This window comes from Orcinus orca, chromosome 8 (assembly GCF_937001465.1).
Source record: "Orcinus orca chromosome 8, mOrcOrc1.1, whole genome shotgun sequence".
In the NCBI taxonomy this organism is placed as follows: Eukaryota; Metazoa; Chordata; class Mammalia; order Artiodactyla; family Delphinidae; genus Orcinus; species Orcinus orca.
Window position 1 is genome coordinate 27,213,769 of NC_064566.1, and position 13,872 is coordinate 27,227,640.

The 13,872-nt window shown below is 37.2% G+C and overlaps 1 protein-coding gene across 1 annotated transcript in view; it reads left to right on the forward strand.

Moving 5' to 3' along the window:
* LOC101283879 (doublecortin domain-containing protein 1) overlaps positions 1 to 13,872 on the forward strand; it is a 77,803-nt gene that overhangs the window by 31,625 nt on the left and 32,306 nt on the right. Inside the window, exons 8-9 of the mRNA XM_033409848.2 lie at positions 924 to 1,017; positions 8,619 to 8,789. Coding sequence (XP_033265739.2) covers positions 924 to 1,017; positions 8,619 to 8,789 — 265 coding nt within the window. The remainder of the gene's footprint in view (positions 1 to 923; positions 1,018 to 8,618; positions 8,790 to 13,872) is intronic.

Consider the following 13,872-nt stretch of genomic DNA (forward strand, 5'->3'; position numbering starts at 1 on the left):
CCATTATCCTATTTTACAGATGAGGAAACTGAGGCTGAGAGTTGTTAAGCAGGTCTTGAGATATACTCAAGATTTAAACTCAGGCATTGTGGCTCCAGCATCCATGCCCCTAATCACTCAGCCACACTGCCTCTCACAACAGCAAAACAGGTGAGGAGAGTGTCTGGGTACAATCTGGAGACAGAAAACAGGCAGTCATTTAAACAAGGGATGTTTAACATAAAGAATTATTAAGCTATGCTAAACGAGTAACTATCAGATTTTTTTAATAAAAACCTCTATACGGTACTCTAGGGCTGAGGGGGTTGAGGACAAACTTGAGATTGTGTCCCTTCCCTAAGGCTGGAGTTCAGAGCTCATTGGAAGAAGTATGGGTGCTGTCCACTGGATGGCAGGGAAATGTGTTGGTTTGCATGGCCAGATCTGTTCTGTGGTTGCTGGGCAAGCAGGAAGTAACCCTCTGGAACGTACGTGGGTGTGCAGCTATTGCTGGGCACGTGGAGATGCAAAGATATGGGGCTGCTGGTACAGCAGAAGGTCTGGAGCACGTGGTGTCCATGTTGGGAGGGCCATAAGCAGTTGATCACCAGGCCAGGCCTGGGCTGTGAGGGTATTAAAGGACCACGTGCATTCTGGGCACGTGGCTGGGACAGAGCATCCCTGGACACCCTCACTCCCAAACACTGACCCCAGGCAGCAGCGAGAAAGAACAGGAGTGCCTCTTTCTCCTTCAGTGTTCTTCCAGCACTCTGCACTGAGGAACCTCAACATTGTGCTTATGGTTGGGAGAAATGCCCAAAGGATTTCACATCCATTAGCACAGAGTATGTATGGAGACAAGAGGCAACACACAGATAAGGGGCACAGAGGGAGCTCTAAGTTGTCATGCTGCTTTGTAATGGGCCTAATCCTGTTTTCCCAAGGACCTTTCACCTGGTGAGTAACCCAGACCTGGTGCTGGCAGTGTCTATGACCAAGGCTGGAGATGAAGTCTGTGGCTATCCGGTTATTGCTCAGGTAAGATATGTAGAGGCTAAAGAGTAATTATAGCCCTTTATTTAGTTAAATTTAAGGAAAGCTCCTTGCTTCCTTGTTGTAGAGAAAGAAAATGGCTGTCATAGAAACCTATCTAGAATGCCATTGTTAAAATATTTACAATAGTCTGCCTAGATTTCAAATTGAACATGTTCCTGTAGCTCTGAATTTAGTTTAATCCAACAGATGGTGATTGTGGGCTTGCTGCATGTCAGGAGCTATGCTAGTTACTTAAATCAAATCCAATGGCAAGCGTGAGAAATTATCCCAATAGCATTCATAGCGTCTCAGTGGTGGGTGCAGTCAGGTGAATGGCTGTTAGATGCGTGCATTTTAACTTCAGTGATTTGGAGACATAAGCAAGTCCCCTCTCACCTGGCAACGGGTGGGAAAGACCGTGGTCAGAGGAGTCTTTCTGGAGGGTGTGAGCTCTTCAATGCTAATTCTGCTGAGACTCATTTGAAATATAGTTTCACCATACTTTTGCAAATGCTTATAGCAGCCAAACAATTTTTGGAGACTCCAGAGAAGGCTGGCTTCATTTGAATTTTGGGTAAAGACCTATGGGGTTTGTTTTTTCTTTCCCACTTTTGTCTGTTATCCTTACTTACCAAAGACACTCCTAGACGGGTATATATTTTTCCTTGTTAGGAGGAGAAAAAGTTTAGGAGTGTCCCTGCTCTGCATTTACTTTCTGTATCCTCCACAGTATTTGCCATCTTTGTGTTGAACAGAATATACTGTCTCCAAATAACATTTGTTTTGTTCCATATTTTAATAACAATGAGGCAACTTGTTTTGCAGGTCCTGAATCCAAAATTGGGATACAGCAATCTGGACAAATACCAAAGCTTAATTAAGCCTTCTATCCTGATGATAAATATGGACTAAAATTTTATTCTAGGAGACACAGTATATATAACATCAAATTTTTCCCTGTCAGGTGCCTCTTTGGCATGGACCACAGTGAGATAAAACCTTATGCAGATGCAAATTTTGTACCTTAATCTGTTACATAAAATTATAGATATGGATGTTTTCCCCTAAGGTTCCCATTTTATAAGAAATGAGTTTGATCCCAAAGTTATTTGTATTACCTTTCAAGAATTTTTTCTTTGCTTGGTGTTTCGTTTTTATTTCTTGACGCAATCAGTTTGTGAGAATATATTAAAGTTCATGTAAAATAATAAAAATGAGACATGTTAAGTTAATGTTACTAAACCCCCTCCCTGTTCCTTGAAATATAATCTTTGTTTCCATACCTCTGAGGGATGCTCTGTTGTTTGACTTATTAAATCAATTCCTGAGATCATTTATTTTCCTCTTCACTATCAATCTCTCCCTGGTAAAGTAGGTGTTATTCATTATAAAGTTCCTTGAGGTGTCATGATATGTTTAGTTGGAACTAATCTAGTGGTTTAAATTCCTTGAAATTGAAACTACTCATTTTTTTAACTTATGCTCAAACCAAGTTTTATAATTACAATAAAGATGCTGTTTCTAATATATAAAATGGAGTGTACTCACATTTTTGAAAAAAACCTTCTTGATAACCAGTGAAATGTAAATTAAAATATCAACAAGGTACTATTTTTCATTCATTAAATTGATGATGCTTTGGCAAGAATGTGAGGAAAAGAAGCAATTTCGTATAATATTGGTAGAATGGTAAACTAGAATAACCTTTCTAGAAAGCATTTGATATGATAAAGCTTTATATTATACATCACAATTTTTTTAATGATCCTGTTCTGGTTTTTTTGAATTTTACTTTATTTATTTTTTTATACAGCAGGTCCTTATTAGTCATCAATTTTATCCACATCAGTGTACACATGTCAACCCAAATTGCCCAATTCATCACACCCCCACCCCCACCCCCACACTGCTTTCCCCCCTTGGTGTCCATACATTTGTTCTCTACATCTGTGTCTCTATTTCTGCCCTGCAAACTGGTTCATCTGTACCATTTTTCTAGGTTCCACATATATGCATTAATATACGATATTTGTTTTTCTCTTTCTGACTTACTTCACTCTGTATGACAGTTGCTAGATCCATCCACGTCTCAACAAATGACCCAACTTTGTTCCTTTTTATGGCTGAGTAATATTCCATTGTATATATGTACCACATCAGCTTTATCCATTCGTCTGTCGATGGGCATTTAGGTTGCTTCCATGACCTGGCTATTGTAAATAGTGCTGCAGTGAACATTGGGGTACATGTGTCTTTTTGAATTATGGTTTTCTCTGGGTATATGCCCAGTAGTGGGATTGCTGGATCATATGGTAATTCTATTGTTAGTTTTTTAAGGAACCTCCATACTGTTCTCCATAGTGGCTGTATCAATTTACATTCCCACCAACAGTGCAAGAGGGTTCCCTTTTCTCCACACCCTCTCCAGCATTTTTTGTTTGTAGATTTTCTCATGATGCCCATTCTAACTGGTGTGAGGTGATTCTAACTGGTGTGAGGTGATGCCTCAATGTAGTTTTGATTTGCATTTCTCTAATAATTAGGGATGTTGAGCAGCTTTTCATGTGCTTCTTGGCCATCTGTGTGTCTTCTTTGGAGAAATGTCTATTTAGGTCTTCTGCCCATTTTTGGACTGGGTTGTTTTTTTCTCCCAATCTGAGGGTTGTCTTTTCGTCTTGTTTTTGGTTTCCTTTGCTGTGCAAAAGCTTTTAAGTTTCATTAGGTCCATTTGTTTATTTTTGTTTTTATTTCCATTACTCTAGGAGGTGGGTCAAAAAAGATCTTGCTGTGATTTGTCCCAAAAAGTGTTCTTCCTAGATTTTCCTCTAAGAGTTTTATAGTGTCCAGTCTTACATTTAGGTCTTTAATCCATTTTGAGTTTATTTTTGTGTTTGGTGTTAGGGAGTGTTCTAATTTCATTCTTTTACATGTAGCTGTCCAGTTTTCCCAGCAACACTTATTGAAGAGACTGTCTTTTCTCCATTGTATATCCTTGCCTCCTTTGTCATAGATTAGTTGACCATAGGTGCGTGGGATTATCTCTGTGCTTTCTATCTTGTTCCATTGATCTATATTTCTGTTTTTGTGCCAGTACCTTATTGTCTTGATTACTGTAGCTTTGTAGTATAGTCTGAAGTCAGGGAGTCTGATTCCTCCAGCTCCGTTTTTTTCCCTCAAAACTGCTTTGGCTATTCTGTGTCTTTTGTGTCTCCATACAAATTTTAAGATTTTTGTTCTAGTTCCATAAAAAATGCCATTGGTAATTTGACAGGGATTGCATTGAATCTGTAGATTGCTTTGGGTAGTATAGTCATTTTCACAATATTGATTCTTCCAATCCAAGAGCATGGTATATCTCTCCAGCTGTTGGTATCATCTTTAATTTCTTTCATCAGTGTCTTATAGTTTTCTGCATACAGGTCTTTTGTCTCCCTAGGTAGGTTTATTCCTAGGTATTTTATTCTTTTTGTTGCAGTGGTAAATGGGAGTGTTTGCTTAATCTCTCTTTCAGATTTTTCATCATTAGTGTATAGGAATGAAAGAGATTCCTGTGCATTAATTTTGTATCCTGCAACTTTACCAAGATCATTGATTAGCTCTAGTAGTTTTCTGGTGGCATCTTTAGGATTCTCTATGTATAGTATCATGTCATCTGCAAAGAGTGACAGTTTTACTTTTTCTTTTCCAATTAATATTCCTTTTATAAATTTATTTATTTAGTTAGTTTTCGCTGTGTTGGGTCTTCGTTGCTGCACACGGGTTTTCTCTAGTTGCGGCAAGTGTGGGGTACTCTTGATTGCGGTGCGCGGGCTTCTCATTGCAGTGGCTTCTCTTGTTGCAGAGCACAGGCTCTAGGCGTGCGGACTTCAGTAGTTATGGCGCACGGGCTTCAGTAGTTGTGGCACACAGGCCTAGTTGCTCCGTGGCATGTGGGATCTTCCTGGACCAGGGCTCGAACCCGGGTCCTCTGCATTGGCAGGCAGGTTCTTAACCACGTGCCACCAGGGAAGTCCTGTATTCCTTTTATTTCTTTTTCTTATCTGATTGCCGTGGCTAGGACTTCCAAAAGCGTGTTGAATAATAGTGGTGTGAGTGGACATCCTTGTCTTGTTCCTGATCTTAGAGGAAATGCTTTCAGTTTTTCATCATTGAGAATGGTGTTTGCTGTGGGTTTGTCATATATGGCCTTTATTATGTTGATGTAGTTTCCCTCTATGCCCACTTTCTGGAGAGTTTTTTTCATAAATGGGTGTTGAATTTTGTCAAAAGCTTTTTCTGCATCTATTGAGATGATCATATGGTTTTTATTCTTCAATTCGTTAATATGGTTTATCACATTGATTGATTTGCATATATTGAAGAATACTTGCATCCCTGGGATAAATCCCACTTGATCATGGTGTATGATCCTTTTAATGTGCTGTTGGATTCTGTTTGCTAGTATTTTGTTGAGGATTTTTGCATCTATATTCATCAGTGATACTGGTCTGTGGTTTTCTTTTTTTGTGACATCTTTGTCTGGTTTTGGTATCAGGGTGATGGTGGCCTCATAGAATGTGTTTGGGAGTGTTCCTTCCTCTGCAATTTTTTGGAAGAGTTTGAGAAGGATAGGTGTTAGCTCTTCTCTAAATGTTTGATAGAATTCATCTGTGAAGCCATCTGGTCCTAGGCTTTTGTTTGTTGGAAGATTTTGAATCACAGTTTCAATTTCATTACTTGTGATTGGTCTGTTCATATTTCCTATTTCTTCCTCATTTAGTCTTAGAAGCTTATATCTTTCTAAGAATTTGTCCATTTCTTCCAGGTTGTCCATTTATTGGCAAAGAGTTGCTTGTAGTAGTCTCTTAGGATGCTTTGTATTTCTGCGGTGTCTGTTGTAACTTCTTTTTCATTTCTAATTTTATTGATTTGAGTCCTCTCCCTCTTTTCCTTGATGAGTCTGGCTAATGGTTCCTCAATTTTGTTTATCTTCTCAAAGAACCAGCTTTTAGTGTTATTGATCATTGCTATTGTTTTCTTTGTTTCTATTTCATTTATTTCTGCTCTGTCTTTATGATTTCTTTCCTTGTGCTAACTTTGGGTTTTGTTTGTTCTTCTTTCTCTAGCTCCTTTAGGTGTAAGGTTAGATTGTTTATTTGAGATTTTTCTTGTTTCTTGAGGTAGGCTTGTATAGCTATAAACTTCCCTCTTAGAACTGCTTTTGCTGCATCCCATAGGTTTAGGATCATCATGTTTTCATTGTCATTTTTCTCTAGGTATTTTTTGATTTCCTCTTTGATTTCTTCAGTGATCTCTTCGTTATTTAGTAATGTAGTGTTTAGCCTCCATGTGTTTGTGTTTTTTACATTTTTTCCCCCTGTAATTCATTTCTAATCTCATAGCGTTGTGGTCAGAAAAGATGCTTGATAGGATTTCAATTTTCTTAAATTTACTGTGGCTTGATTTGTGACCCAAGATGTGATCTTTCCTGGAGAATGTTCCGTGCGCACTTGAGAAGAAAGTGTAATCTGCTGTTTTTGGATGGAATGTCCTATAAATATCAATTAAATCTATCTGGTCTATTGTGTCATTTAAAGCTTCTGTTTCCTTATTTATTTTCATTTTGGATGATCTGTCCAGTGGTGTAAGTGAGGTGTTAAAGCCCCCCAATATTATTGTGTTACTGTCGATTTCCTCTTTTACAGCTGTTAGCAGTTGCCTTATGTATTGAGGTGCTCCTATGTTGGGTGCATATATTTTTTAAATTGTTATATCTTCTTGGATTGATCCCTTGATCATTATGTAGTGTCCTTCCTTGTCTCTTGTAACACTCTTTATTTTAAAGTCTATTTTATCTGATTTGAGTATTGCTACTCCAGCTTTCTTTTGATTTCCGTTTGCATGGAATATCTTTTTCCATCCCCTCACTTTCAGTCTGTATGTGTCCCTAGGTCTGAAGTGAGTCTCTTGTAGACAGCATATAGATGGGTCTTGTTTTTGTATCCATACAGCAAGCCTGTGTCTTTTGGTTGGAGCATTTAATACATTCACATATAAGGTAACTATTGATATGTATGTTCCTATGACCATTTTCTTAATTCTTTTGGGTTTATTTTTGTAGATCCTTTTCTTCTCTTGTGTTTCCCACTTGGAGAAGTTCCTTTAGCATTTGTTGTAGGGCTGGTTTGGTGGTGCTGAATTCTCTAGCTTTTGCTTGTCTGTAAAGCTTTTGATTTCTCCATCGAATCTGAATGAGATAATTGCCAGGTAGAGTAATCTTGGTTGTACGTTCTTCCCTTTCATCACTTTAAGTATATCATGCCACTCCCCACTGGCTTGTAAAGTTTCTGCTGAGAAATCAGCTGTTAACCTTATGGGAGTTCCCTTGTATGTTATTTGTCATTTTTCCCTTGCTGCTTTCAATAATTTTTCTTTGTCTTTAATTTTTGCCAGTTTGATTACTATGTATCTCAGCATGTTTCTCTTTGGGTTTATCCTGTATGGGACTCTCTGTGCTTCCTGGACTTGGGTGGCTATTTCCTTTCCCATGTTAGGGAAGTTTTCAACTATAATCTCTTCAGGTATTTTCTCGGGTCCTTTCTCTCTCTCTTCTCCTTCTGGGACCCCTATAATGCGAATGTTGTTGTGTTTAATGTTGTCCCAGAGGTCTCTTAGGCTGTCTTCATTTCTTTTCATTCTTTTTTCTTTATTCTGTTCCACAGCAGTGAATTCCACCATTCTGTCATCCAGATCACTTATCCGTTCTTCTGCCTCAGTTATTCTGCTTTTGATCCCTTCTAGTATAGTTTTCATTTCAGTTATTGTATTGTTCATCTCTGTTTGTTTGTTCTTTAATTCTTCTAGGTCTTTGTTAAACATTTCTTGCATTTTCTTGATCTTTACCTCCATTGTTTTTCCGAGGTCCTGAATCATCTTCACTATCATTATTCTGAGTTCTTTCTCTGGAAGGTTGCCTATCTCTACTTCATTTAGTTGTTTTTCTGGGATTTTATCTTGTTCCTTCATCTGGTACATAGCCCTCTGCCTTTTCATCTTATCTATCTTTCTGTGAATGTGGTTTTCATTCCACAGGCTGCAGGATTGTAGTTCTTCTTGCTCCTGCTGTCTGCCCTCTGGTGGATGAGGCTATCTAAGAGGCTTGTGCAAGTTTCCTGATGGGAGGGTGATCCTGTTCCTTTATTAGCAATTCTACTTGAGTTTGTTCTCAAGAAGTTATGGATTTACACAAACATTTATTTTATGATTGTTGATTGCCCTTTTGCTTATACTAAGGAAAACCTGAGAAACGATCTACATGTTTAACTATTGGATATTGGTAAATTAAAATAACCTAAGATCAAATAGTATATATCCTTTAAAAAAAAAAAAAACAAGCAAAACTAATGCCATTACCAAATTGTGTGCATTTTGTGAATACATTTTTGTAAATCCAAGAATTCATATATATATGTATAATCATCAAATATCAATAGTAGTTATCACTACATAGTAGAGTTTTGAGTAATTATCTGTACTTTCTGACTTTATGCAATGAAAACTAGGACTGCTATAAACAAATCATAACCTCTCCTATTTGACTCCATATTTTGTCTCATTTTTTTCAGAAATACAAACCACATAACAATGGGACTTCTAATCAAAAGTGGAATTACATGACAAATATGAAAGCTTTTATGGCCTTTCATAGCACTACACTGGATAAGGAAGTCACAGCAGCAAATTATGCTGGTATTTGTACATCCTCTGTGATTAAAGAGAAATACATTGATCAACCAGTAAGTGATTCCTTCCTACTGAGGACAAAAAAGAGGGGTGGGGGAATGGATAAGTCTAATAAAGCAAGAAACTTTTTTCCAGAAAACCTTAAGTTCACACAAATTAAACACTGACTTGTGAGTGAAATCACTTAGACTCTGTGATTCTGGTTAGGAAAGAATGAAGGAATATTGATATTACCCTCTTCTTATATTGTCTGATGGCTCCCTATCACCGTCACCATCTCTGGCTCATCATCAGCTCACCAGAACAGGCATGAAGCAGGATAATCACACATACGTCACTCCCACAGGTGTGCTGGCCACACTCGATGTCACTCCCCTCCAGAAAGCATATTAAAATGCCAATGATTGTAAGTTGCTTTATATTACATTATACCAAGCATAGGGCTAAGTATGATATACTCTAATTTTAAAAGAAATAATTTCTCAAGTTTGGTCCTTTAATTTTTATTAGTAAGGAATTATTTGCACCATACTTTACAGATACCCGAGATATTTGTGGGTCAGTGGATCAAGGCACCTTGCTATTGTTGATAACCGTTGGCCTACAGAAAACTGAAATCTCATAATGTATGCACATTACAAGACTGCCCAAGGCCCTCTTTACTGTTCCCCTCAGTCATCTCTAAACCACTGCTGCTTCTTCACTCGTCATTCCCTGGCTCTACTGAATAAGAGATGTCAAATGTACCGTACCATTCTGCATGTCTCTGGTTTCAACTATGCTCTCCCCCCCGCCTTTTTCTCCTTTGTCTGATGCCAAAGACTGCTGAAGTCATCTTAAAAAGAATCGAGTCAACTTGAAAAGACTCCAAAGATGAGACAATTTAAGCATCAATATGACTATTGAATGCAGTGGATTGACATACATTAGATATGTTTAAATCCATATGCTCATAGAGATATTAAACAACAGCAACAACAACAACTCAATTTGTCACAATTAGATGATGGTAAGGAGCAAATTTGCTACTTTGAAAACCAGTAAATAAAGAATCAAGCATTTATTTTTCCCTTCCTTTATGAACCGTACCTCAAGATAACAAGACAGTTGACAAGAAGAAACTTCACTTCGTAGAAATACCCCAGCTAATACATGAGTAAAGTATGAGGAAATCAGAATATCATTATACTGTGAACTTTCATAAATTAATGGATCTAGGCAATGATCATCAGTAGCTACTAACGTAACAAAAAGAGACAAAAGAGTTGCTCCTTGATAGAAATACACTGTACCATTTATGATGGGGTCTTGCCCCCCCAAATCTAACTGGAGAAAATGTACAATGAATAATTACAACAAAAGAAAAAAGAAATAAGGAATGTGAAGATTCAGAGAGACTTAGAGGTATTTAAACTTATTATAAGGTATTGGCCTTATTGTGATTCTCTTTCAAATAAATTGTAAGGGAGTGAGAGAATTGTAGAAATTTGAATACTGACTGAATATTTGATTATATTAGGGTATTATTAATTTTAGGTATGATGTTATAGTTATGATAAAAGAGTTCTTATTTGAAATTTGGGAAGGATAAAATTTCCCAATTTTCAACAATATTTCTTCTAAAACATTATAACTTTCCTTTCCTACTAGTTAAATGATAACCTATCTGATAGAAATTAATATGGTTAATCTGAAGAGTACAATAATATATCAATTCTAGGATTCACAAATTTAAAAAAATGCTTATCTCTCTTGGACCTGGGAAAACCAACTCTCTACACAAAGGCTCTAAATCAGTAATTAATTCTTAACCTTTTCAGAGATGCAGACCTCGTTGAGAGTCTCGTGAAAATTATGGATATTCTTTCCCCCGAAAATGCACATGTGTACACAGCACTTTTTGTATAAAATTTTAGGGAGTTTGTAGACTCCCTTGAAATCCAATTTGGACATAGGGTAAGAACTTCTTCTCTAGGCCACATTTGCTTGGCAAGCTTAGAAAAGAAAACTAATACGAAGTAACCATTATATGCTAGAAAGCTACTGTATGTCAGATCCTGATGCAGTATTAGTTATTTTTACATAGATTATCTTATAATAAATAATATAACATAAATAATAAATATAAACTGTATCAATAATTCATTAAATTAAGATTGATGAAGCAACTGAATAATTTATTCACAGTCACACTAGCTATTATATATACAGTAAGTGTCATTGTTGATCAAACAAACTCCATGTTATAGACCATATTTCTATAAGGTCAAATGAACAGAGCAAGTTAGTCATTTCAATAAATCAAGGAAATTTTATAGAGGAAAATAATCAGTCAAACCAATCGCTTGGTATTCTGTGTATAGAGCCAGCAGCTGACTTGCTGAACTTTTAAACTCTGTTTGCATTCTGTAGACATAGCCTAACCTAGGGAGCTACCCCAGTGTATTGCATTTTCCTTACCAGCAGCAGTTTAAATGTTGTGTTAAGGGTGAATGAATTAACCAAAAATTCAGTTTGCATTGTATACGTGTACCATTGCCAAAATAAAACAATTTGGGAACCATCAAAATAGTAGCACCACAGTCATAGGGATTGATGTCTTAATGAATGAAAATACATTTTCTAGATACTGTCATAGGCTTCTTTTTTTTTTTTTTTTTTTTTTTTTTGGTGGTACGCAGGCCTCCCACTGTTGTGGCCTCTCCCATTGCGGAGCACAGGCTCCGGACGCGCAGGCTCAGCGGCCATGGCGCACAGACCTAGCCGCTCCGCGGCATGTGGGATCTTCCGAGACCGGGACACGGACCCGTGTCCCCTGCATCGGCAGGCGGACTCTCAACCACTGCGCCACCAGGCAAGCCCTCAATAGGCTTCTTTAGTGTAATAAGAAATACCATTGGCACACGATTCATCATGAAGTCCGTGTTTTTCTGTACAAATTATTCTGTATGTAGTATTCATTCAGTTCCATCTGAGAGGAGATGTTTTAATTTTCTGTCTCCCAGTAATTTTTAGGAAAATGGACATCAGATGTGCATATAGAGAAATCCATAGTGGAACTTAAGAATTACATCTTCAAAAGTATCATCTAAATGTTGGCTTTGAATTGAGGTAGCTTTAAGTATTTAAATGGAATAGTTGAAGGAATATGACAAAGGCAAAAAAACAAGAACTTGGAATCAGAAGTCACAGCTTTGTACTTCAGCTCTGCCACATACTACTTGGATATCCTTGGATTAAAAACTTCCCTCTCTTAGCTTTTGTTTTCTCATCTGTAAATTGAGAATGGTGATGTTAACTCTGGCTGTACTTAACTTTTAGCCTTGTGAGGAACAAAGCAAATCAGAGTCTATATAAAAGTGCTTTAAAATGTTCATGCATATTCAAGAGTAGAGAGACTAGTTCAGTGAATTCTCATATACCTATCATCCAGATTCAACTATTATCAAAGTTTTTCAATATTTACAAATCCTAGACATGATACCATTTCACCTCAAACTTAAGCACATGCACCTGTAAAAATTTGACCATTTTCTTACATTACCATTATGCCATTATCACCTAATAAAATTAACAGTAATTTTTGGCCATCTACTACCCTGTTCATAATAAAAATTCCCAGGTTTCCTAAAAAATTCTTCTTATGGTTGGTTGGTTTGAGTCAGGATTCAAACAAGGTCCCTATGGGACACTGGTCGCAGAATCCATCCTATAGAATGCCTCTTGTTTGGATTTTTCTGTTTGCTTCCTATGACATCCTTTAACCTGTTTCTCTGGCTCCCATAATGCCTATAAAAGAAATTTAGCACTGGAGTTTAATTATATTTATGTTCAGCATTTTTTGGACAAGAATCTTCATAGGTTTTACTGTGTATTTCATATTTATCACTTATGCAGGGATACAGTGTGGATTTTCCATGGGCTCAGGTGATTACAACCTAATCTCACATCAAAAAACAATTCCCAATGACTTTTCATTTAGTGTTGCCTTTTTTGTGATCTTTGCCTAAATCAATAATTTCATTAGAAGTTTCAAAAGGGTCAATTTTTAAAAGTTCTATTATGTTCCCTGACGTATATTAGCTGAACTTTTAGTGTAAGGAAGAACTTTACCTCTTCAACTAGGTATTTGACTGCCCAGAAATATGATTTGTAAAGGATGGTAGGATAAATGCTTAAATTGTTCTATCTAAATTATCTATTGTAGTATAGCAAATCACCTGAAAATTTAGTGGCTTAAGCCAACAACCATCTTTATGCTCTGAGTCAACAATTTGGGCTAGGCTGAACTGGGCAGTTCTGCTGGTCTTGCCCAGGGTCACTAATGTGGCTGTAGTTATCTGGTGGCACACCAGTAGTTTGGTGGTGCTATGGTGTCTGAATGGTCAAATCACATGTCTGATGGGGCCTTAGTTCTCCTCAAGGCTTCTTAAGTAGGCTAGCTCAAGTGAGCTCACATTATGGTCTCTGGCTTCCAAATGCAGCCAAAAAAGAACAAGCTGAAATGTGCAAGCACTTCTTATGCATCTGCTTGCATCACATTTGCTAATGCTACATTGGCCACAGCAAGTCACATGGCCTTGCCCAGATTCAAGGAAAGGAGGAAAGGAGCAAGAAACTCTTATTTCTTGATTGGAGGAGCAGCAAAATGACATTTCAAAAGGGCATGCAAACAAGAATGGGATGGTTTTACTATGGCCATCTTTGCAAATAATCTGCCACAATTTCTAATGGCCGATTTCAGAGTTGTAAATTGGTACCAGTTTACTTCTAATGGACTCCAGTAAGTAGTGGTTTTGTTTTTGTTTGTTTGTTGGCTTTTTTGTTGCTTTTTTTTTTTTTTTACTTATATTTTTAACATGATTATGAACTCACGGGACTTTACCTATTCAAACATATTTGAAGTGTTTTGGTTATAATTTTATTTTACTCCCAAATTGTCCCACTTTCGGCCAGTGGAATGTCCTTCATGTTGGCGCCTGTGTCTTTTTTGACATAATGCCTTTACTTTTGGATGGATTCTTTTTTTCTGGGCACGCAAGAGATCCTTGCTTCTCTTGTATATTTCTTGCCCCAAATGTGGAATTGGCCATTCCTCCAAGAAACTCTGATTCTGGATACAAGTTATACTCATTG